We start from the raw sequence: 25,542 nt of genomic DNA on the forward strand, positions 1-25,542 counted from the left end.
ATGTATTACGGACGCCTCGCAGATACAAAAATAATGGTTTATGTTTTGTTTAAAAGATTTTTATTATAATAGTGTTCTCATTATAATGTTATGTATACGACAGTCCCAGTCGTAGTCATTAATATTCTGCATTGTTGTTTGTCGTGCTAGCGCTGCGCGCTGAAGATATAATCCCCGTAGTACTACAATGAAGCATTTTACTGCAGCGTAACTCAACCAAATGCATCCTATACGAGATAAATAATATATACGTCATATATATAAACCGGCTGAAATGTTTTCAAATCACTTGTACCCTACCTGATCGAAAAAATCCAGTCTTTCGCTCTGCCTGTGTCAGTTTGAGCCTTGTTAAAGTTTTAAATCCCTGCCGCCAAGATGCTCCTCTGTTGGTCATGAATTATGGAAAGTGAAATTTAAATCTATAGGGGTGGTTGGATTTATTCATGCACGTTAAAATATTTATTTAAAGCTTCTTTCTTTTCAGATTCTTATTTACAGCATTATCATAATAGGCTGTATATGAACTTAACCGGTGGTTCTATGTGAAATTAGACATTTGAGCACCCCCATATAGCTAAAATGGCATGATCATAACCCCCCGCAAATATTCGACTGTGAGATTGGTACTCGAATCAGGCTTCTCCTATCGAAGCATTGAATCTTCGTCTATTCGGGGGCACCCCTAAAACAATGTCTATTGTGAAAAATGCATTACAAATACAATTAACTTAACTAGTTAGGTTGCAGTGGGCAGAGAAGATTAGGCAGAGAAATCTTGATGGAGATAAGACTCTTTGGCTATTTGGTCCATTCAGTAAGTGTTGGGCCTCTTGTGTTCTGAATGAATCAATTAAACTGCTGTTGAGCATGCACACACACACACATTGTGTACTCTGCTCTGTCCTCAGTGCCCTCCAAACTCATTGAGCTGGATCTGCGTTTAACACATTGATATCTGAGCAGCGTTCAGGTGAAGCTGACTATGCCACAGATTTGGCATATGTGCAGTATTGATGTTCATCACCATTCAAGGATACTGTTGGACATTACTTTTAAAACTTTGATCATTTCTGTGTATTCTTTCTCCCCTGCTGAGCCTCTCGTTCTTACGTCAGTCATTCTGTTCTATCTGAATGCAACGCTGTAGACCGAACATTGACCCTATTGTTGCTATGAGAACAAAAGGCATGCTAATGCTTTCTTGAAGAGGAAGATGGGCCATTAAAACTAGAACGTGTTCACATGCACGTGCATCACAGTGTTCATGCACATGTGATTGCTGTATTTAACTTTAAATGACCACTTTTTATATACACACAATTTTCTGATTAAGGTCAATATTAGACTTAATTAGATGTTTTCTTTTATTGGAATATTCCATTATACATGGTAGTGTACCGAATATTAAGCATTCATGTAGTTTTTCTCCTACTCTCGTTGAAATGTTGGAGATGCTTTCTTTTGCTATTTATTGCAGTGTGTGTTATTCTACAAAGCAACTTAACCAGCTCATTAATTCTCATTCATGTTATTGCCAAAACACACAACAATGCAATGAACTGTAAAATGTAGATCAAGAGACTTTGTGCAAGACACTCTGACGTTGTCAATTTCTCTGTAAAATTCTTGTTCTGCCTAATATTGGTGGAATCACTATGATTTTGATTCTCCTGTTAATCTGAATCCCCCTGTGTATGTAATGGTGGTCTTGTTGTGCAGAGGAGGGTCTTGACGACATTTACATACACATCATTTTCTAATGAATGTCATTTTCTAATTAAGGTTAAGCCTTTATTCTGAAAGACATACAGTACAGAAATATTCCAATAGCAAGTAAACATGTAATCATTAAATATCCTTTTCCACAAATTAAAAAAAAATGTTTTTGGTGCATATTATGACCAAAATTTTGATTAACACAGGAATATGTCGGTTGTTTTCATTGAGATGTCTAGTAACTGAAATGTTGGCTTAAAATTTAATTTCTTTCATAAATGAAAATTCTTTCATAATTTACTCACTCTTATGTCATTTCAAACCCAAAAGTTTAATTGATTTGGAGTGACATGAGGGTGAGTAAATGACAGTATTTTCATTATTGGGTGAACTTTACCTTTAAATGTTATGGCAGTAAGGTGCATCCTTTGAAACTGTTACATTCTGTGTAAGCATCTAAAAATGGTAAGTACATAACAGTAGATTTTGCGTCTGTCTTCCAGGTACAGGCAGCGGCTCCCTGTCTCACTCTATTCTGCGGACCATCGCTCCCACCGGACACCTGCACACGGTTGAGTTCCACGCTCAGCGAGCCGAGAAGGCCATGCAGGAGTTCAAGGAGCACAAAGTGTCTCACCTGGTTACTGTTAGAAACCAGGATGTGTGCAAGGATGGCTTTGGCATCACAGGAATAGCCGATGCGGTGTTTTTAGATATCCCCTCTCCGTGGGAGGCAATCACACATGCCAAGAGCGCCATGAAACGCAAAGGTGAGAGCACGTAACTGTGAAATAACTAAAGCGACATTACCATATTAATGCTAAATGTCATGTGGTATTCTGTCGCCGTGACTTACTCTTCACAGATGAAGCCACTGAAATGAGGCTTCAAGTAACAAGATATATATGCTACTGAATACCACAGTGACCTTTATGAAAACAAAACTTCTCAGACACTTAAGTGGTACTGGCATAAAAATGTACAGTTTGCACACACTTATTAAATGTACTGTGAAAGTGTAAACACTGTGGTATTTACATGGTGCTCCAAGGTACTTCAAAGAATACCATAGTGGTCCATAGTGTGGCGCAGCTGACACAGAAGAGCATACGCAGTTTGCGTTCAGTGGATACTCTCCAAAATGGCGCTAGGGTGACGCGTAGGAGACTAATTTGAATTCAAATTTTTTTTTTTTTTGTGCACAAAAAGTATTCTCGTAGCTTCGTAACATTACGGTTGAACCCCTGATGTCACATGGATTATTTTACCGATCTCCTTGCTACGTGTCTGGACCTTGATCGTGTAAGGACCCTTGCTGTCCATGGAGGGTCAGAGAGCTCTCAGATTCCATCAAAAATGTCTGAACTACCCCTTTAAAGGGATAGTTCACCCAAAAATGAAAATTCTGTCATTATTTAATCACCTTCAAGTTGTTACAAACCTGTATGAGTTTCTTCTGTTGAGCACAAAAGAATAAACAAGTAAAGAATATTGGTAACCAAACAGTTGACCGTAACCATTGACTTCCATAGTATGGAAAAATATACTATGGAAGTCAATGGCTAGCATCAACTGTTTGGTTATCAACATTATTCAAAATATCTTCTTTTGTGTTTGTTAGAAGACTGAAACTCAAAGAGGTTTGGAACAACATGAGGGTTTTCATTTTTGGCTGAACTCTCCCTTTAACTCCCCTTGTCTGCCATTGACGTCAAAGAAATTGCCAAATAACCTCCGGGGAATGGGAGGTTTGGTGTGAGATTCATAATTGATTTGTTTAAATCTATATTCTGTGTAGGTTTTTATCTCGGTTATGGATGCAGCTTCTGTGAAACATTGACAGAGGCCCATTATTCTCCATAATTACGTCATGGTTTTGTGCCAAAATGATGTCACATCAGTAACTAATTAATCGTGAGACTTTGGCTTGAGTTTGCCCAGTTTGAGCAGCATTCATAGCTTCTGTTTGTGCATCTGTTTTGTCTGTGGTCTCTCTGTTGGAACAACTATTTGGTTAATTGAGTGGCCATGTTAGATCTGGTCTCTTCAGAAGTGACCTGACCACTTGGCAAGAGGCTGTTTCCATGGGAACTGCTACCCACATTGCCCTACTGGGCAGGCCCAGACTAGTCTGTCCCAGTAAGGGGTCAGCAGTCTTCTGTAGTATATTGAAAGAGGAATTTTCATAAAATGCACAGCCCTTGGCTTTTAACCTCCCACTTTCCTGTCTTGGTAAAGGTTGAAGCTAAAATGTAATTAAATGATCAGTTTATTGGCAACGGGTGCTGTGATTTAATGCATTTGATTAATGAAGTTGACATTAACCATACTGTAATATTCATTCAAAACAAAACAAATATTGCTCGTGAGTTTACAAAAATTATGAAACAATTCATTTAAAACAGTTATGGAGTAATTAATGGGACAGTTAACCCAAAAATGAAAATTAGCCTGTGTTTTACTCACCCTCGAGGCATCCTAGGTGTATATGACTTTCGTCTTTCAGACAAATCCTATCAGAGTTATATTAAAAATTGTCCTGGCTCTTCTAAGCTCTATCATTGCAGTCGGCGGGTGTTTCTGTACAACGGTCCAAGAGACTTTAAATAAAGTGTGCGCATCCATAATAAAACGTGCCTCACACGGCTCCGGGGCGTGAATAAAGGCCTCCTGTAGCGAATCCGTGTGTTTTTGTAAGCTAAATATCCCCATTTCAAACGTAATAAACACTTTTCTCTCACTTCTGCTGACTGTCATACGTGCAAGCCCTTCCAGCAGTCAATGGGGCAGACACAAGCCTCCCAATTTTCATCCAAAATATCTTAAATTGTGTTCCGAAGACGAACGAAGCTTTTACGGGTTTGGAACGACATGGAGGTGGGTGATTAATGACAAAATTTGCATTTTGGGGTGGAGTAACCTTTAAGCAACATGATTAATTATATATGGTTTATAAACATTATTTGAAAAATTATGCACTTTTTTCAAAGATAATCGTGTTTTTTTTTTTTTTGCTTTGAAGAAACGTGCATTAGAAATATTTTTGCTCGATGCGCCCTCAGGAGAGAAGCCAAAAGCTTTCTTCTCGTAGCTTCATAAAATTAAGGTTGAACCACTGATGTCACGTGGACTATTTTAACGATGTCCTTACCACCTTTCTGGGTCTTGAATGTGTCAGTTGCGTTGCTGTCTATGGAGGGTTAGAAGGGCTCTCAGATTTCATCATAAATATCTTAATTTGTGTCCCGAAGATGAACGAAGGTCATGAGGGTGAGTAATTAATGAAAGAATTTTTGGGTTACATGTTACATGCCATTGTTTAATGTGCACATGCTTGTAAAGATTCTATGAGTATAAGATCAGAGAGGATCTCCTGGCGATCTCGAGTCTCTCTGTCTCATGCATGTGGAATTTTTGCCTCACTCTATGCTACACCCCCTTGGAGACTTAGTCCATCTGATTTGTAATATACACACATGCTGGATGTTTTTGCTGGCAGGGTAATGACCATAAAGGGGCAGGCAGTGAGGCTTAAGTGAGCACGGGCAAAACTCAGTGGAGCTTAGACATACATCTGCTGGCTTCTTTCTGTGTGTTTTAACAAATTGTCTTTCTTGTGCACTACTTATCAGTTTTCAGTGCAGAAAACTTAAGTACAGCTCTGGCTGTGAAAGCTTTGGATAACTACAAGCCAGTTGTCCTTGACTGCTAACATCCTTCTCACATCATATACATCTTTTGCAGCAATCAGAGTGATTTGATCTGATTCTTTATCCTATGTGTTTCTTTATTTCTTCTCATTTTTGGCCTTTTAGTCAGTCTCGTTCTCTGGTTTAAGTGCTCAGAGAATCCCAGCTGTTGGCGTGACTCCTTTCTTTCCCAGGCCCCTGTTGCCAGGAGACCTGTTGAGTCTGGTTGCCAGGAGGCCTGATGTCTCTGTTTATGACTGCATTTTCATGGAAAGGCCTTATTTGTCAATGGAATGACACGATAAACTTCTCTCTCTCTCTCTCGCTCATGAAATAAACTTCTGTTAGTGCTCTTCAGCAACCGTGTTTATTCCTACATCACCCCTGTTCCAAATCCTAGCGAGCTGCCTACATAGACAGAGTTTCAAGGCATCTTCAGTGCAATCCAGACACAAAAGCTGTTCCAAAAGAATCTTAAGATCCTTTTTTGTCCAAATTCAAAAAGCTAGAATACACTACACAACAGATTTTAGAACACTAGGCAGATTTTTAAAAACTAGGCATCATATTCTAGCCGACTTTTTGTAAATAGTTTGAGGAAAAACTGTGAATCACACACGAGCTGTCCAGGACACAACACGCACTCAAACATGTGCCTTGTTGCTAGGAAATGTGTGACAAATAAAAACAATGTGTTGTAACATTGGTTCAAAATATCAAACATTTTTGCTGCCCTCCAATCACTACAATCCCATAATGCATTCCAGTTCCATTACAAAAAAAAAGAAGAAAAAAAAGCCTGATTTGTAGTCTGGAGTCTTCCATTAGAAGAAAAAAAGAAAAAACTAAACATGAAGGTCCACTCCCAAACCTAACCTTCAGTCAGGTGCAAACAGATCATATGAAAATGCATTAATGCGATTCACTACCAATTCACCAAAACCTAAAAGTGTTGTGAATTTCCACAAGAGTGTCATATAAAACATGTTAATATTTTGAGCAAATTGTAGAACACATTGTTTTAATTTGTCATGTGTCTCCTAGAAACGATCTGAAGGGTTCTGCTTGAGTGTGTTGTGTTCTGAGTGACTTGAAAGTCTGGTAGTGTCTCTCCTCAGTCATTTAATCCATGATGCATTTTCCTCTGTAACCATTTACAATGTCATCAAATGATGCCTTGTGTTTTTGTTCAGATTTAAAATTTTGCGTATTCCAGCCTTAAAGGGATAGTGCAACCAAAAATAAAAATTGTCATTAATTACTCACCCTCATGTCGTTCTAAACCCATAAGACCTTTGCTCCTCTACGGAACACAAATTAAGATATTTTTGATGAAATCCGAGAGCTTTATGACCTTCCATTGACAGCAACGCAACTGTTCAAGACCCAGAAAGGTAGTAAGGACATCGTTAAAATAGTCCTTGTGACATCAGTGGTTCCTTCATTTTACGAGATTACTTTTTGTGCACTAAGAAAACAAAAATAACAACTTTATTCAACAATTCTTCTCTTCCATGTTTGGAACAACACGAAGGTGAGTAATTAATGACCAGTTTTGGGTGAACTATCCCTTTAAGAATGATGTGCTCTGTGTGAGGAGCAATATTGGAGTTGCTTATGTGGAGCGTTTCAAATCATTGGTCATTATTCATATATGCAGCAGCCGGTTAAGGCAGTAGACAGAAAGGTAGTTCTTTAGGTTTTGGAACAGAGCTGATATTTAAGCAGTTAGCTGTGAGAGACTTCATTGTGAACATCATAATATATATATTATATTTGCCAGAGTTACTTCCTGTTTTTACAACTGATGAAGGTGTTTGGATAGACACTGAAACATCTTAAGTTTTTTTTTTATAGTCCAGTGATTTTAATAAAAAGTAAATTTTTTTGGAAAGTCATAATGGCTAAAAGGCTTTCATTTCATAAACGTTGCTGATTTAGAAATTTTAGCAGGGCTTAAAGGGATAGTTCACCCAAAAAATTATAATTCTGTCATTTTACTCACCAAGGCCGTTTCACACTGAGCGCGATGCAAATCGCTGAGGAACACACCGAGCGCGAAACGATTGATCGTCTTCTACTAATTCACGCCTGCATGCTAGGTGGTGCCGACCAACAATGCATTTTTTCGTCATGTAGCCTATGTAACTCGTATATGGCTTTTGCATCATTCGCTGCTCAATATACAGTATACAATATACAATATACAATCTTATATTATGTTAAGATAAATAACTTTTGGTTCTTCATCATAAACACAAACTATCCATAATGCTTACAAGAATACATCTGAAAATATAATTAGAGGTATAAATAGCATCGAGCTACATTTGAAAACATATGTAATTATTAACGTTTTTGCTCAAACCCCACTTTAAACCATCATCGAGTGCTTGTAATAACTTCCAATTGTGATCTAAAATGGATTTTGATTCTATAATAGGCAGACATGCACTCTTTGTATGTTTTATAATAGACTGAATGCTACTGCTTGTCATAACCATCCTTTATTGTTATAAAAATATCGTCAGCTGCATAAAAACCATATTTCACGTGTAAAAAAAAAAAAAAGTTTCTTTTTTTTTTTTATATATATGGAAGGGCAAGAGATGATTGACAGATCTTGAGTGAACGTGCTCTGACTTATATCACTCGCGCACATGGAATAAAATGGACGGTGCACTCCAGATCGCATAATTCAGTGGAGAATTAATAGAAATGTTATTCTGTATAAAGAATGTGAGAATAAATCTGTTCTCAAATACCATCGAAAACAAGAACTTGGCATCCACTCTCTACCGGGATACTCTTCTTCGGTGTTTGTTTACAATGGTTTTCGAAACCGTGCCACCGCTCTCACCCTTTTGTGCAACAGCAGCTGCTCCGGGCACGTGATCTAAGCTCAAATCTGATTGGACGGCCCATTTCATCGCGGAGTGACAGGGAAAAAATCAACACACAGGACGAAAAAAAATCGTAGCTTTTTTGCGCTGCGAATGGTCGTGCCTGGTGTGAATAGCCCCATTAGGGATCTATTGTTTCAATTCAAAAGCGTCATCGCACCAAATTTTTGCATTCAGTGTGGAAAAGGCCTTTATGCTGTTGTACACCTTTCTTCTGCAGCACGCAAAAGACAGAATTGACATTTTGTGTCAACTGTCCCTTTAACCAATCGGCATCCACGGACTAAACTATTTGTTTCATAATAAAATTTTGTTTAGACACCATTTGTTTGTTTTAATCCATTTATTTAAGTGGATCCCTGATTAATCTCCTGTGAGATTTGTCAGGATCAAGAGAGACTTGGAACTTTGATCAGAGAAAAGGCAAACTGAGCCAGTGTTGGATTGCTTTCCTGCAGTGGTTCTCATTCATTATAGTTCTATAATGAATGTTGACAGTGAGGGATGGGGGTCATGCTGGATTAACTGAATGTGATTGGATTGAATCTAAAAAAAGATCCATAAAGTAAACTATACCCATTAAGGTGTCTTCCTCAGTATGTTCCTCTCCTCACAGCACCCTGTCTATCTTCTTACTCTGATCAGCAGTGGCTATTCTTGTGCATGTTGGTAATACCACCTTTAGTCCAAATTCCCTCCATCCGTGTTAGTGGGGAAAGATGGCAAAGGAGCCACCCGTTCTCCATTTATCCAGTTATAATGAGACCATTTAACAGTAAGGCAAGAATATGCAAACATGAGCCTGTCGACTGCTCTCTGACCCTTTACAGCTTCGTGAGCTAACTCATGTTTCCAGTAATATGGAGCCATATTATGTACGATGTATTATGTATGTCACTTCCTGACTATTCTCAGCAGGCCTGCATGAAATCTGCGCCCCCAGAAGTTGCTGAAAGCTCTGCAGATTTCTGTTTTTACTGTTTGTGTTGTTTGAGCAGCCAGACAGAGTGTGATGTAACTATTGGCTCCACCAATGATGTGATTTTTGATGTGAAAAGGTTTTTGCCCCCTTCCTGTTTTTAAATTTTTTTAATTTATTTTTTTTGCATATTTGTCACACGTAAAATAGTGCTGTCAATCGATTAAAAAATTTAATCGCGTTAATCACAGTCGTGGACTGTGATTAATCATGATTAATCACAAATTTAAAATACTAGGATTTACCTGTAAATGTGTTGAAAAAGAAATGCATGACAAACTAGTTTAAGGAAACAGAACCTTTCACACTTCCGCCAGGTATGAGACATAATCCTTATTATTCTTTTATTATTATTCTTTTTTTATTCAGCCATTATCAGCCTTTATACTGGCAATAAAACTTTTACCAAGCCACATCGCTTCAATCCCAGTATACATTTACCCAACTATTATCAAAATTCAGGTTGTTAGTGATGTTAACTGCCTCTCCATTCTTAAGTTTCCAGGGATGCATTCCAAGTATAACACACATTAGTAAAAGGATCTTTTTTATTTGTCTATTTTTCACTTTGATACATTAAAAAAATTGCCCAAAAAACCGCAACCCACGGCTCTGTAATTTTTCCCGCGACTGTATTTTCAAAATAGCCCACTTGTGCCGCTGCCCTGGGAACACTGGTGCTGTACCCTCGTCACACAATGATAGATAACCTTCTGCGCTGCGATGACGGGAAGAAGTTGGGGTTCAACCTTATCAAGCAATTAATTTGTGTTAAAAAAAATATTAGCGCGTTAAAATTTTTTGATTAATCGCATGTGTTAACGTTGACACCCCTACTTAAAAGATTCAGATCATCAAACAAATTTTAATATTACACAAAGATAATGCAAGTAAATACAAAATGCAGTTTTTAAATGATTATTTCATTTAAGCGAAAAAAAGCTGTCCAAACCTACCTGTCCCTATGTGAAAAATCAATTGCCCCCTGTTAAATCAAGAAAGAACTGTGATTTAACCACATTATTTTAGAAAGCGGTGTTAAATTTCACTAGCCAAACCCAGGCCTGATTACTGCCAGACCTGTTGAATCAAGAAATCACTTAAATAGAACCTGTCTGACAAAGTGAAGCATGCTTAAAGAGCAACACATCATGCTGCGATCTAAAGAAATTCAAGAACAGATGAGAAACAAAATAGTTTACATGTATCGGTTTGGAAAGGTTTATAAAGCCATTTCTAAGGCTTTGGGACTCCAGCGAACCACTGTCAGAGCCATTATCCACAAATGAAGAAAACTTGGAACAGTGGGTGGTGAACCTTCCCAGGAGTGGCCGGCCTACCAAAATTACTCCAAGAGCGCAACGACGACTCAGAAGGTCATAAAAGAACCCAGAACAACATCTAAAGAACTGCAGGCCTCACTTGCCTCAATTAAGGTCAGTGTTCATGATTCAACAATAAGAAAGAGACTGGGCAAAAACAGCATCCATGGGAGAGCTCCGAGGCAAAAGCCATTGCTGACCAAAAAGAACACAAAGGCTCATCTCACATTTGCCAAAAAATATCTTGATTATCCCCAAGACTTTGGGCAAATATTCTGTGGACTGATGAGACAAAAGTGTAACTTTTTGGAAGGTGTGTGTCCCGTTACATCTGGCATAAAACCAACATAGGATTTCATAAAAAGAACATCATACCAACAGTCAAACGTGGTGGTGGTAGTGTGACGGTCTGAGGCTGCTTTGCAGCTTCAGGACCTGGACAACTTGCCATAATTGGAACCATGAATTCTGCACTCTATCAGAAAATCCTGAAGGAGAATGTCCGGCCGTCAGTTTGTGACCTCAAGTTCAAGCGCACTTGGATTATGCAGCAGGACAATGATCCGAAACTCACCAGCAAGTCCACCTCTGAATGACTCAAGAAAAACAAAATTAAGGTTTTGGAGTGGCCAAGTCAAAGTCTGGGCTTAAATCCAATTGAGATGCTGTGGCATGACCTTAACCAGTCCATTCATGCTCAAACCCTCAAATGTGGCTGAATTAAAACAATTCTGCAAAGAAGAGTGGGCCAAAATGCATCCACAGCGATGTGAAAGACTCATTGCCAGTTATCGCAAATGCTTGATTGCAGTTGTTGCTGCAAAGGGTGGCACAACCAGTTATTAGATTTGGGGGGCAATTACTTTTTCATATATGGCCAGGCAGGTTTGGACAGCTTTTTTCCCTTAATAAATGAAATCATTATTTCAAAAATTGCATTTTGTATTTATTCGGGTTATCTTTGTGTAATATTAAAATTTGTTTGATTATCGGAATCTTTTAAGTGTGACAAATATGCAAAAAATTTAAAACAGGAAGGGGGCAAAAACCTTTTCATGGCACTGTATTACTGCATGGGATTTGTGGATCTAGTGAGAAACAAGGTCAGGTTACATGGGTCAGTTCCATAAAGCACTGAATAAAAATGTTCTCATTTCAGGTTGCTGCTTTCAAGTTTCAGGTTTGATTTGACATCAGCCACAATTGTGAACTTCCCCTTTGGGTGTTGTGATAAGGTCTTACAAATTGTAACGCTTGTTGATGTTCAACAGGGAGATTCATTTACACTATTAAAAAGATATTTATGTTTGCACAGAATGTAACACAATTGCTGGAGATTTGTGTATTCATTCAGTGGTTTGATAAAGAACAGATGCAAACTTGTTTAAAGTTGGACATAGACAGAGATCCAAACATCATTCAGAAGAGCAGTTTCTGGGAATTTTCTAAATTATAGTTTTATTCCACTCAGTCCATGAAACTACATGCTGAAGTGTAATGCTCTAATATAAGTATTCGCTCACCTCAGTTTCTTTTCTGACTGTAAAGCGATGGCCCAGGTCAGTGTTGCCACCTTGTGAACAAACTAAATAGTTGAAAATTTCAAAGGGCATATGCAATCTGCACATACCCTAGCGTCACATAAAAACCCAAGTTTACTTGTGTATAGTGCGTGTAACGTAAATTTCGTCATCAGCATATTAACCGAATATATTTTGTACTCTGCACGCTCAGCTCACACATGCGCATTGAATTTCTTTGCACTACTTGGCCCTTCTCAAAAACCCACCCCCCTTAGTTACTGTTGCTATGTCCGACAAGCCATGCCGCTCTCACACTACACATCATGTTCTCACGCAGTGAAAAATACATTGTGGAGCAAAGAGTAAACTGAAAACACGCCAACAGACAAGACAGAGCTGGTTACTTCTGGTATGAAACAAGTTCTCGGCTTGAAAATTTTGTCTTTTTTAAGAAACTCGAACAAAAAATACTGTTTTGTGGCTCTTTAATGTGTCGTGACCGATTGCTGTAGCGCCACAGTTCAAGTGGCACGTGAACTGATCATCTTTTCATATTTACTTAAAGCACAAAATAAACATGAATGAACATCAGAACAAATATTTAAACCACCGAGAGATGTCAGTACATAACATTTTTCAGGTTTAAGTCCACCGAAGTTAATCTACTCTGCTGTCTGGTTTGTTTGTCAGACAAAATGGCAGTTTCGGTGTTACGATTGGTCAGAATGCCTGAAATACTTGAATATAAATTTTTTTATGAGTTGTTAATTGCAGGTAAACCATAGTTCTGTCATAGTTTTGTTGAACCCTTTCTTTTACTAAGTATTGTGGTGCCTTGCACAAAAAAATTAAAACATTTGAAGAGTCTGGACTGATGTTTGCTATTATAGTTAGGCTAGAGCTACTAAAATATCAGTTCCATCAGTGTATCTTAGATTTTCTATTCTCCTGGGTTCACAAACTGCAGATTATATGAAAATTATAATATGAAAATAAGAATTTATTGGTTATCTTTATCAGTATCGGCCATGAGAAGGACTTAGTTATCAGTATTGGTTAAAATTTTTCATATCATTCATCCCTACTGTTAAATTGATTATACTTTGAAAGGTTTGTATTTGGCTGTAGATAAGTTAGTGTTTGTCAAAAAATGAAGTATACTTTTGAACTAATAATGTGCTTTCCGACTTCATTCAGTTGCAGCCGTTGTTAGCAAATGGCTATGGCACAATGGATGGATACCGTTGCTTGCTTGTCAGCACTTTTGTACTTTTGGATTTTGAAAATGTGGTTTTGTTTCCAAAGCGCCAACACAGAACAGCTCAAGTGTCTATTTCTCATGAATATAATGCAAAGGTTCCAAAAAAGATAGGAGTCATTTTCTGCTGAAGGCAAGAAGAAATTAGATATAAATTTTCTCTGCTTGGAGCACATCAGTCATGCTTGTCAGGAAAGTGAATGAGAATATGCATTAATACAGGTTGTCCAATTTTTGTGTCATGAATAGCAGTTCACCTCCATGATTAGGTGTAATTGGGATCACGTCAGAAACAAATTGCACTGGAGTTTGCATGAATCATACCTCAGATCTGTCTTTTTAGGTGGACTCAAGTAGGCTACAGTTTGTGGACGCACATTAGTATTCACATTATCCAAACGAACCAAACTCTGATGTCTACTGTGAAAGCCCCCTAAAAAGGTCAATAATTAGCTGACTGCTTCTCTTCTTGGCTTTGTTTTCAGGAGGTCGCCTCTGTTCCTTCTCGCCGTGTATAGAGCAGGTCCAGAGGACTTGTGAGGCATTACTGGACCATGGCTTTGAGGAGATCTGCACACTGGAGGTTCTGCTCCGGGTGCACGATGTTCGTACTGTCAACCTGCCCTTACCAGACTTCGGACCAGAGGAGGGCTCTGCCGACAGCAGCCAGATGGCTTCAGATGTTTGTAAAGAGGAAGTCCCAAACACTGGGAACACCTCTGTGATCTGCAGGACTGCCATACCTCCCAGAGAAATGGCCGGACACACCGGATACCTCACCTTTGCTACCAAACCACGCAACTAGAAGCATAACTGAAACTGATGGAGACTGTTATAGAGTTTGAGTAATGCAAACTCATTTCATGTTATGTCATCTGTACACACCCTTTGTGTGGTCTTTTATTTTTAGATTGATTAACAGCTATGTGGGCTTTTACATCAATATAACAGTTCATGCCATTTAAAAACTCTGGTTTAGTACAGACTGATGTTCATTTTATTATTTGTATGGTTTTATTTTTTTTTTTAATAAGTAGATTGTTTTGCAACAATAAATTAGTGGAATGCAATAAAAGCATATCTTCGTAGCTTCATTTTCTTGTGCTGTTGACGTTGTTGCAACTTTGTTTGACTGTCAGCTGCTGAATGCAACTAGTGCACAAACATCTGACCTCAGAGACCACAGCAACTTGGAAATTGATGCTCTTCTTGACGTATCTGTGTCACGATAAATCTGTCTGTTGACATCATGTAAAGCTTTGTTTGTGAGGTTTTAATTTGCATTCATTTATGTGATGTCAGCAGTTTCTCACCACTGGTGCTCTCAATTCAAGGCTGTTACGGCCTGTTCTGTATCTGTTGTGTATGTTACTTTCTTGCATGTGGAGTGAAAGATACTGAAGAGCTAGTTGTGCCAACATCTGGTAAATGTTATATCTGAAACTATCTGCTGAGAGCTTCTATTCACGTGTCCATAAAAGGCCTTCCTTCTGCAATCTGATGCCTTCATGGATGCTGTATAGAGGTGGATTTATTTATTATTCTCACACTCTTTCTTGTTCAAGTTCAAGTTCAAGTCAAGTTGAGCTTTATTGTCATTCCGCTACATGCGGGGCATACAGTGGAACGAAATTTCGTGCCTCACAGGACCACGGTGCTACATAAATACAGGCATACAACAATGGAGTAAGACAATATAAACCTATACACAACTATCCTACTGATAGATTTTGACTATAAATATAAATATACTATCTATAAAAAAGTACCTATACAAACTATACGAATGCTTCAGATAAGTACTGTACATGTGCAAGAAGAAACATTGAGTTCAAGCAGCTGGCTGGGGAACAGTGCAGGATGATTTGTAGTGCATGAGCATGTAAACATACATATATTACGGAGTTCTTTTTGTGGGATTTGTGTACACACAGCAGTGTGTGTGAAAAGTGACTAGTGCGCATAGAGGAGGAGAGTGTGCTACTACAGGTGGTTTGTACAGGCCCACTCACCTGTGTGTAGCACACTTGAATTGCACGTTACATGTTACAGGAGGTAGGGGTTTGTATGGGGGTTCAGAGAGGGGCGGGTGATTTGAGTTCAGGGCTCTCACAGCCTGGGGAAAAAGCTGTTGAGCAGTCTGGCAGAGCGGGCTCTGATGCTCCGGCACCGTCTTCCTGATGGTAGGAGCTGGAAGAGACTGTGGGAGGGTGTGTGGAGTCCTTCACGATACTATTGGCTTTGCTGGAGCATCGCGTGAGGAAAATATCCAGGATGGAGGGAGAGGGGCACCGATGATCCTTGCAGCGGTGTTCACTGTCCGTTGTAGGGTCTTGCGGTCTGCTGCAGCACAGTTCCCGTACCAGACAGTGATGCAGCTGGTCAGCACACTCTCAATGGTGCCCCTGTAGAAAGTGGTGAGGATGGGTGGAGGAGACTTGCTCTTTTCAGCCGGCGGAGGAAGTGTAGGCGCTGTTGTGCCTTCTTGGAGAGTGACATGGTGTTGGTGGACCAGGTGAGATCCTCTGTGATGTGCACCCCAGGAATTTAGTGCTGCTGACTCTCCACAGGCGAGCTGTCGATGGTCAGTGGGGGTGATCACCGGAGTTTCTCCTGAAGTCCATCACAACCTCCTTTGTCTTACTCACATTGAGGGACAGGTTGTTAGTGCCACACCATTCAGCCAGCTGTGCCACTTCCTCTCTGTAGTGCGTTTCATCGTTGTTGCTGATGAGGCCTACCACTGTTGTGTCATCAGCGAACTTGATGATGTGGTTGGAGCTGGACTTGGCAGTGCAGTCGTGGGTCAGCAGCGTGAAGAGCAGCGGGCTGAGCACACAGCCTTGTGGGGCACCTGTGTTCAGTGTGGTAGTGCTCGAGGTGTTGTGGCCGACACGGACTGACTGAGGTCTTCCGTTAGAAAGTCCAGGATCCAATTGCAGAGGGAATTGTTAAGGCCCAGCAGGTTGAGTTTATTTATGAGCTGTTGTGGGATTATTGTGTTGAATGCTGAGCTGAAGTCAATGAACAGCATTCTAACGTAGGAGTCTTTATTTTCTAGGTGGGTAAGAGCCAGGTGGAGAGTGGAGGAAATTGCATCGTCCGTAGAGCGGTTCGGACGGTATGCAAACTGGAGCGGATCGAGTGTGTTGGGGAGGCTGGTTTTGATGTTGTGCATGACTAACCTCTCAAAGCACTTCATTATGATTGGAGTCAGTGCTATGGGACAGTAGTCATTTAGACAGGACACAGGTGATTTCTTTGGTACCGGTATGATTGTTGTGGATTTGAGACATGTGGGGACGACTGCCTGGCTCAGCGAGGTGTTGAAGATATCTGTTAGGACATCTGTCAGCTGTGCAGCGCAGTCTTTCAGTACACGGCCAGGTATGTTGTCGGGACCCGCAGCCTTGCATGGGTTGATCCTAGATAGGGACTTCCTTACGTCGGCTGGAGACAGACAGAGCGCCTGGTCGTTGGGAGGTGTGGGCAGTTTTTGTGCAGGTGTGTCATTCTGCATTTCAAACCGTGAGTAAAAGTGGTTGAGTGTATCTGGGAGGGATGTGTCGTCATCACAGGCCTGTGGCGGGGGCTTGTAGTCTGTGATGGTCTGAATAGCTTGCCACAGGCTCCGTGTGTCACTGCTGTCTGTGAAGTGATTGTTGATTTTTTGAGCATATGACCGTTTTGCATTTTTGATGCTGCGGGACAGATTGGCTCTTGCTGTTTTGAGGGCTGCTTTATCTCCTGATCTGAATGCTTCATCTCTGGTCTTTAGCAGCCCACGAACCTCTGCTGTCATCCATGGCTTCTGGTTGGCGCGTGTGGTGATGGTCTTGGTGACTGTCACATCATCAGTGCACTTTTGGATGTAAGCAGTCACAGTTTCAGTGTACTCCTGCAGGTCTGTGTGGTTGTTGTAGGTGGCCGCCTCTTTAAACATGTTCCAGTCTGTGTCCTGGAAGCAGTCCTGCAGTGCTGAGGTGGCATTGTCTGGCCATACCTTGATCTGTTTGTGAACCGGTTTGGCCAGTTTCAGAAGTGGTCTGTATGCTGGGATTAGCATAACAGAGATGTGGTCTGAGTACCCGAGGTGCGGGCGGGGTTCAGCTTTGTATGCGCTCTTAACTGTTGTGTAAACAAAGTCCAGTGTGTTATTTCCCCTTGTTGCAAAGTTCACATGTTGGTAGAACTTTGGCAAAACTGTCTTTAGGTTTGCGTGGTTGAAGTCACCGGCTATGATGAAAAAGCCGTCGGGGTTATTTGTTTGTTGTTCGCTGATGGCGCTGTACAGCTCGCGAAGCGCGTCCTTTGCGTTTGCGCACGGTGGGATGTATACCGCGACAATAACAATTCCGAGTGTTATAAACCTTTTGTGCTCTATTTTGGTAAACACGGAGGGTATGAATCATACAGTCAGATACAGTCATAAGCTGTCTTTGGAATGGTATACTAACTAGCGTATAGTACATGAAATACTTCATATTGGTTGCTATTTGGAAAAAAAAATTTGTTATACCATCTCATTGCATATGTAGTTCAGTGGTCAGTTACCATCTTGGAAATCATAAATGATATTTTGTGTACAAAAAATGAGGGATTCAGCAATATTACATTTCTGGTTAATGCCATACAAGCCTATAATTATTTTTATGTGATGGTTATAGTATTAAAATATGAAAAAATAAAACTTTAAAATCATTAAGTGAATTTGGGCATCAGAACATTATGTACAGTGTGAAAATAGCTATTAATTTACTAAAGATTACATTCAACAGTGGTATTGAATAATTAGTGTTTATAAAGATTAAATGTGCATTAGATGCCTGCAAAATGTACAAACAGAATAAGTGAAGAAGAAAAAAAATCAAGTATGGATGTATACACTAAAAAAAGTGTAAGATTCACTTTGAAACCATTTTCACTTATAAATTTGATACAAAGAAACATCAACTAACAGAAGTAGAAAGATTAGTATGTTCTTGTAAAATATTCTCCAATAATCTGTATTCACAACTTTGAAAAATACTATTTTACAAGGTACCAAAAAAAATAAAATAATGTAAACTGATAACTTATAACCAATGTGGTGTGAATATATTGCATCAAGTAAATAGATTATTGGACTGTAAAGTTTTTTTCCACTTCAAATTTTCATGTTCACTTCAAAGTATTATTTACCACTTCTTTGTGATATTGTGTGAAATTTGCTAATAATTTCAGGGAGAAAAGTGTTTCTTGTTTTTTGGTGTATGATAGTCAAATTAAAAACGAGTCAAGAAAGAGATGTTAATCATGACTGATATAACTTCCACTTCATTCATCACACTGGCAGTGGTCAAGTGTGTAGTGTGCTCTGTATGTTAAACACTGTGTAAATCAGTGTTGTATGCTTACTGAAATATTTGCAAGTCACAGTATATACTGCAGCAATAGTAAGAGGAGTATGCAATTCTGAACACTGGTATAATCACATACTCTCATGCCTTTGCATTATCATGTCATGCTCAGATGTGTGATTCTTAGATGTGCACTGTGTGAGGGATTATGGGTTATGCTGGAACTCAAATGCAAAGAAAAAGCCCCTCTTCCCGTATCTGTTTATATATTACATCCATATGTGGTGGATGGAGAGTTGATGTTGTAGCAGTGGGACCAGTGTGTTACGTTTAATCCATCTGCTTTCTATTAGCACAGTATAGAGTGAGGAATGGGAACAGAGCGTGGAGCGAGTCCCCCTCACGTCTGGACCACAGCACAGGCTCTGGAATAGCAGCTCTTATAAGTCCCTACAAAACCCTTAAGCAGCTTGTCAGCAAAACCTCGACCGTCACTTCTTGAAACAGACTCCAGGTAATAATGTGCAGGGAACAAAAATGTGCCATATCTGTTAAAGAGAGAAAAAGTCAAATAATCAAGGAATGTACAGAATTTATAACACCATCAATGGATCAATTTCTATTTGGAAATTTTTTTGTGGGGATAGAAACGGTTAGTTTGGACTTGTAAAGATGTTTTGATGTTTTTGAATGAAGTAAAATAGTATTGTGAAATATTGTTACAATTTAAAATAACTTTCTATTTTTACTAATATATATTGTTTTAATTTATAATGTTATTTATTGTGATGCAAAGCTGAATTTTCAGCATCATTACGCCAGTGTCACATGATCTTCAGAAATCATTCTATTTTCAAATCTTCAAACATTATTTGATGAACAGAACATTCAAAAGAATAGCACTTATTTGAATTAAAAAAGTATAAATTCCTTTTTAAAAAATGATCCAAACTTTGAATGGAAGTGTGCATTATCAAAAAAAAAAGAACTTTGTAGCAAATGAGTATCGCTCCATTACCTTCTTACCGTTAACACCTTTACTGTAAAGCACAGTGACTGGCATCTATTCTTGACACACAAAGGTGCTTGTGAGCTATAAATACTCACATTCTCATTCATATACACACCCCTTACTCTCCGATCCTAGAGTTCAGCCCTTTTAATCCAGAAAAAGCAGCATTGATGAGCTAAAGTACTGTAAGCCGAGCACAAAAACAGCTTGTGCTGGTGATACTTTGGCCTGTTAAAACACTTACACAAGCTCAGTTTAGCAGCCAGGACTTCCATGCCATATAATTACGTGACCCCAAGCAGGCTTCTAACAGTATCAGAGAGAGGAACTTTTGTTTGACGTTTTTGAACTTATAAATTTAAGTAACATCAAAGTTATGCAAAAGGTCATTAGCTCGTTATAAAACAATAGCAATCGATGGAAAGTTTCCAACTTGTGTGTGTTTGATCCTTGTGTCTTGATGGATATCATAAACTCACAGAGTGTATTGTTCTGTAAAAGGGAAGCAGGATGATGTTTTTCTGTGACTGGTTATTAATAGAAAATGTGCTGGTGAGTAAATGTCTCAAAGCTTCAGGTTAAAGTTACCTACAGTAATGCAATGTGCAATAACATGCCTGCAGCTTGTATCTTTCTTTGATTAAAAACGAAGAGCTAGAAAATAATGAAATGAACTGAGCATAAACCTTTTTTTCTGCGTGTTTAATAATAAACTCATAAGCGCATAAGCCAGGCCGTGTCTTCAGGTTAGAAATCCTGATCTTAAATCCGTGAGGAGCTTATTGTTCAGCTTGCTCTTGGTTTCTCTGGTTTAAAAGGCCTCGAGTCAGTTCAGATATTTGATTGTTAATAAAAATGTGCACGTTGAGTCTGATTCACAGGTTTCCATGGAGAGCACAGAGCTGAAATCAGATCGAGAAACTGAGTGGACAGAATGATTTCCAGTGTTCCCCATTTCAGTTTAATCACAGGTCTGAAGTCTAGTTTGTTTTGCTTCTCTGGGACACAAAATAATTCTCTTCATTTATTCTGGTGTTTTACCTTAATATATAGTGCCCAACCTAGCCTATATTTTATATTTTTATATATTCCCTGTACCAGTTTACGAGGCTAGAGGTTTTCTGTCTGTCTCAAGTCTTTGATTCAATTTTATTGTTTGTTCAAAGTTCAGTGCCATTTTTAAATTTCCAATTGTTTTATGTGAATTTTTGATTATAAACATAAAGACAAGGCCACAGTGATACACACAGAGATAAGAAGTTGAACAATTCAGATTTGTTATCTGCTCTGAGAGTGTCACATTCACTCCAAACTATTAAACCATTCACTCCAGATCTGTGCCTCAGGTGCTCCTCAAGTGCTCTTTGTTGCTCATAATAGAGTTGGGTGCATTTTAGATCCAACAATTCATTTGTATTTCTCCATCTTCTGATTCAGAGATCATTGAGAAATCCGTGCAAATTCCAGTATATTTGATGTACTGCTCTCAGAGGGAGGATGAATGTTCATTATGACAGTTTGTCTCTGCACTCCCACTATTGTCTGATCATATTTCCTGGAGAAATGGCAAGAGCTGATGATATTGCAATCAGATATTTGGTTTTATGCAATTACTGGGAGCCCATATAGGATTCTGGGTTGATACAATAACTGTTTGATGCAAGGCAAAGGTGTTGTTAACTAAAATTAAAAATATATTGTTAATTGAAATAAAGGTGAAATTAAATAAATATTTGATGAAAAACTTTAATTGAAAATTAGAAATGTGCACCTAACCAAAGATAAGTGTAAGTTGGCTGACTGGAAATAAATACAAAAATTAAACTGCACTGTAAAAAAAAAAAAAAGTTGAGCCAACTTAAAATTTTAAGTAAACTTGAAACGACAAGTTGAGAAAACTCAAAAATCTGCTGAAGCTGGTTGAAATAAAAATAAACCCAAATAATATTTTTTTTAAAAAGCTAATAATAATGATGAAAACACATACAATTACTAAAAATGAAACTAAAATCAAAATGAAAATATAAAAATGTAAATAAAAGCTCATTCAAAATATTAAAACAAACTCTTAACAGTGTAACTAACAGGTTTTTTTTTCTGTTAAAAAAAAAAAAGTTCACAAAACATCCCCCTGCCTATCATATGTGTGGTTGTTTCACATATAGTTCAGACTACAGAATCATAAAGGTCTCTTCCTGTCTGTGGGGGTTCATTTTAGAACAGTGGAACAGTTTTAGTTCCCAGTTTAGCTCTTCAGTTTTAGTCTGAAGTGAGTAGTCATGCTCATGAGTCTATGAGCCACATGGACTTAAAATAATATGTTTTTAAACAAAGGCACATTCAACATATGCTGATAACCAAGTAACTCTTTTCAGACTGCGGCATGTGACTAGACTGCTTCTGTGTTTTACTGGCTATTTGGTAAAAAATTACAGTCGGCACAGATATCATATCATAAGTGTACTTTCACTCTACCTGTGTTCATTGTCATTCAGTGCGCATGCATTTGAGCAAACAAGATAAGATATTAAATATGAGCAAATAAGAAGTTTTGACCTTAGGCCATTTAATGATATGATCTCATAGTCAAAAAGCACAACCGCAAACACAACGTCCAAAGTAGGCTATCTGCCGTATAAAGGATGTATACATTTAAAAGCCTGCTGCACTGTAAAAAGCACAAGGAGAGATGCAATAAACATATGCTTTTATTTTACTAGAGCAGAATGGTGTATGACAGGAGGTGTGTGCAGAGGTGCACGTATACGTGTTCCTCCTGGCCAAAGTACATGAGAGCAGAAAAACCTGCTGTTCCTGTTTCAGTCACAATCAGCATAGCATAGCTATTACTCTCACTCTTTATGCAGTATACAGTACAGTGAACATTATGTAATTATCCAACAAATTGTTGAAGGGATTTGTTGTAATGGGATTAAGACACTGCAGCAGAGCATAAGATGACTATTCTGCATATAGAAAGTGTATAATATATAGATATATTTTAGAGACTTTGATAAAAGTCCATTGTCCATTTAAACCAAGCAGCTTTCTGTTGGTCAGCGCAGCAAATTCGTGTAACCAATTTGAACATGAGCAAAATCTGTGTTCAGATTTTTTTTTAAAGTGCAGATTCTTACTAAAATGACTGGATTTGGCCCACAAAATCAGGCTGAGCAACATTAAATGTGACTGCATCTGCAGACTGAAACACCTATAGTGTAACTTCCTAGCATAAAGCTGTTAAAATGTTTCATCACTATGTTTTCAGTATGTTTACTTCACTTTAGCGGGGATAGGCATATACTGTTAGGTGTTATTTGTGACTTTATTAATGTTAACAACAGTATAGTAATAATGTTTTATGGCAGCTTTCTAAAGCTTATGGTGACTCGAGTACTGGGATGAATGTTGCAGTGTTCACAGGCATGAATAGGGAGGTGGCTGTAGGTCTGGGCTTTGAATCATGGGTCACTTCACAGTGACTCATGTGTTAGTGGTAAATACACTCAGTTTACTGCTGCTGTGCCATTTCACAACACATTTTCTCCCGTCGACAGAAATGACTGACTGTGTTTTGACCCTGTCTATACAAATCAGTTTTGTATAAAATATCCAATTGTCATACTTAAGTAAAGGTAAAGTTAAATTAGCTCTTTAGAAAAATTAAAGTGGACTCTTTAAAATTGGCATAAACAACCTTTACCATCCATTCCACAAAAGGTTCTTTAGATTATTAAAAATGTTCTTCACACTAAGAAAAAATGGTTCTTTTAAGAAATGGGGAACCAAATTGGGGAACCAAAACTGCTTCTTCCATGGCAGTGTAAATGATATTAATATATTAATATTACGCTCCAAATATAAATGTAATTTGGAAATGTATTGGGTTAATATCAGGACGTTTTTTTTCTGATATTTTACCTGAATTCACCTAAATTCAGTTTAATTTTTGTCCTGTTCCAATAAACATGACAACTTAATCCAGATATTTTAGAGATCAATTATCTTGATTAAAAGATCTGGCATCTGTCAGATCATCAGATGTATTAAGCGAGGTTACAAAGAACAGACTCCAGGCCTTTACTTAGACCTTTTATTTATGAGAAGGTTGAATGAAATATTTTATAATCCTGTGCTGACACTGAACAGAAAATTATAATGATAAAACAAGGGGCCGTTCACACAGAACATTCCATTGTGCTGCTTTTCCCTCATTTTTCAGTGTAAACATGCAATAGCTGGACATCAGCCCCTAACCCTTGTCATTTTCTGAAAAGTTTTTTTTTTTTTAATTCACTTTGAATTTTATAGATTATATAGATATCTGAATAGACAAATGAAGTATAGATTTCATTTGCTAGCTAAGTAAACTTGTTTTAAGATATGCGTTACTGTTGCTCTGAGTATGTTTTTTAATTCTTGTGGTTTGTTGTTTGCTGCTCTTGAGCTGATGATGACTAATAAGCAACAGTGCGAGACAGACTTCCTATTGTAGAGCTTGTTTGTCTTGGATCACACTATGGCCTGCACCTGTTTGCAATGTTGTGTGTACTGTGTAGGGTGCTGATGTTTACTTGAATCATGTTTTCAATGCGGAGCTGAATTAAACTTCAGGGTGTGCCACATTCTGCTCTGCATTCAGAGTTCAGCTTGTCCAACCCTCTGCTCAACGTTCACCGCACACGTACACACTGGAAAAAGTCCTTGTGCTTTCAAGATGTGCGTGCTTGCTTGTGTGTTAGATGAGGCTGCTCTCTAATGGACAAACCAGGGAAATCAATGTTTGAGAAACTGAAAATGAATGTAAAGACTATTAGATTGATTTCTAGAATTGGCATGTTTGGTACCAAAATTAAAGATTTATTAGGATCTTCAGAAATGTTTTCTGTTTTTCAATTTTTCATTTTCAATTTAAAACATTGTTTTTTTAATAGTCAGCCTAGATGTACACTAGCTAGCATTCAAAAGTTGGGGTCAGTAAGACTTTTTCTTTTTATTTATTTATTATATATTTATAATATATTTATTTTATATAGTTTCTACTCACCAAGGCAAATTAGTTGATCAAAAACAGTAATATTGTGAAATATTATTACAATTTAAATATTTTGAAATGTAATTTATTCCTAAATTTTCTGCATTAATTCTCCAGTCTTGAGTGTCACACGATCCTTCAGAAATCATTCTATGCTGACTTGCTGCTCAAGACGCATTTATTATTAATTTTGAAAACAGTTGTGCTGCTTAATACTTATGCTAATACAAATACTTATTTTTTTGGATTCTTTGATAAATAGAAAGTTCAAAATAATAGCATTTAATTCAAATATAAATATTTTGTAACATTAAAAATGTTTTTGCTGTCACTTTTGATCAATTTAACTTGTCCTTGCTGAATAAAAGTATTAATTTCTTTAAAAAATGACTGACTTTTAAACATAATGTGTACACCATGCTCAATATTTAATGAACATTTATTCCACATGATAAACACCCCAAGGCGTTCCAGCAGTAGTTTTATCATGGGGTTTTGTCTGTTGAGTGTCGCAGGCCATGTGTCGAATGTGTGAATGCACTCAACGACCTGTGGATAACATCCAGCTGTTGTGTGGCCGCTGGCCTAATAGTCCCATTCAATGGCTGACTGAGATAACATAAAACAGATGTGCAGATAAATGTTTCATCGAACTGCAACACTTCCTTTAATAGCTGTGCTTTGAAATCATAAGATATGGAACAAAACTGCTATGTTTTGGGATTTCGGGACAGACTCTTTCTGTGGTTGGAGGGATTTCTCA

At 38.2% G+C, this 25,542-nt stretch overlaps 1 protein-coding gene across 1 annotated transcript in view; it reads left to right on the forward strand.

Moving 5' to 3' along the window:
- trmt61a (tRNA methyltransferase 61A) overlaps positions 1-14,501 on the forward strand; it is a 22,298-nt gene extending 7,797 nt beyond the window's left edge. The window contains exons 3-4 of the mRNA XM_058796667.1: positions 2,223-2,489; positions 13,879-14,501. Coding sequence (XP_058652650.1) covers positions 2,223-2,489; positions 13,879-14,198 — 587 coding nt within the window. The 3' untranslated portion in view covers positions 14,199-14,501. The remainder of the gene's footprint in view (positions 1-2,222; positions 2,490-13,878) is intronic.
- Positions 14,502-25,542: the final 11,041 nt, after the last annotated feature.

The sequence above is a fragment of the Onychostoma macrolepis genome, chromosome 13 (assembly GCF_012432095.1).
Source record: "Onychostoma macrolepis isolate SWU-2019 chromosome 13, ASM1243209v1, whole genome shotgun sequence".
In the NCBI taxonomy this organism is placed as follows: domain Eukaryota; kingdom Metazoa; phylum Chordata; class Actinopteri; order Cypriniformes; family Cyprinidae; genus Onychostoma; species Onychostoma macrolepis.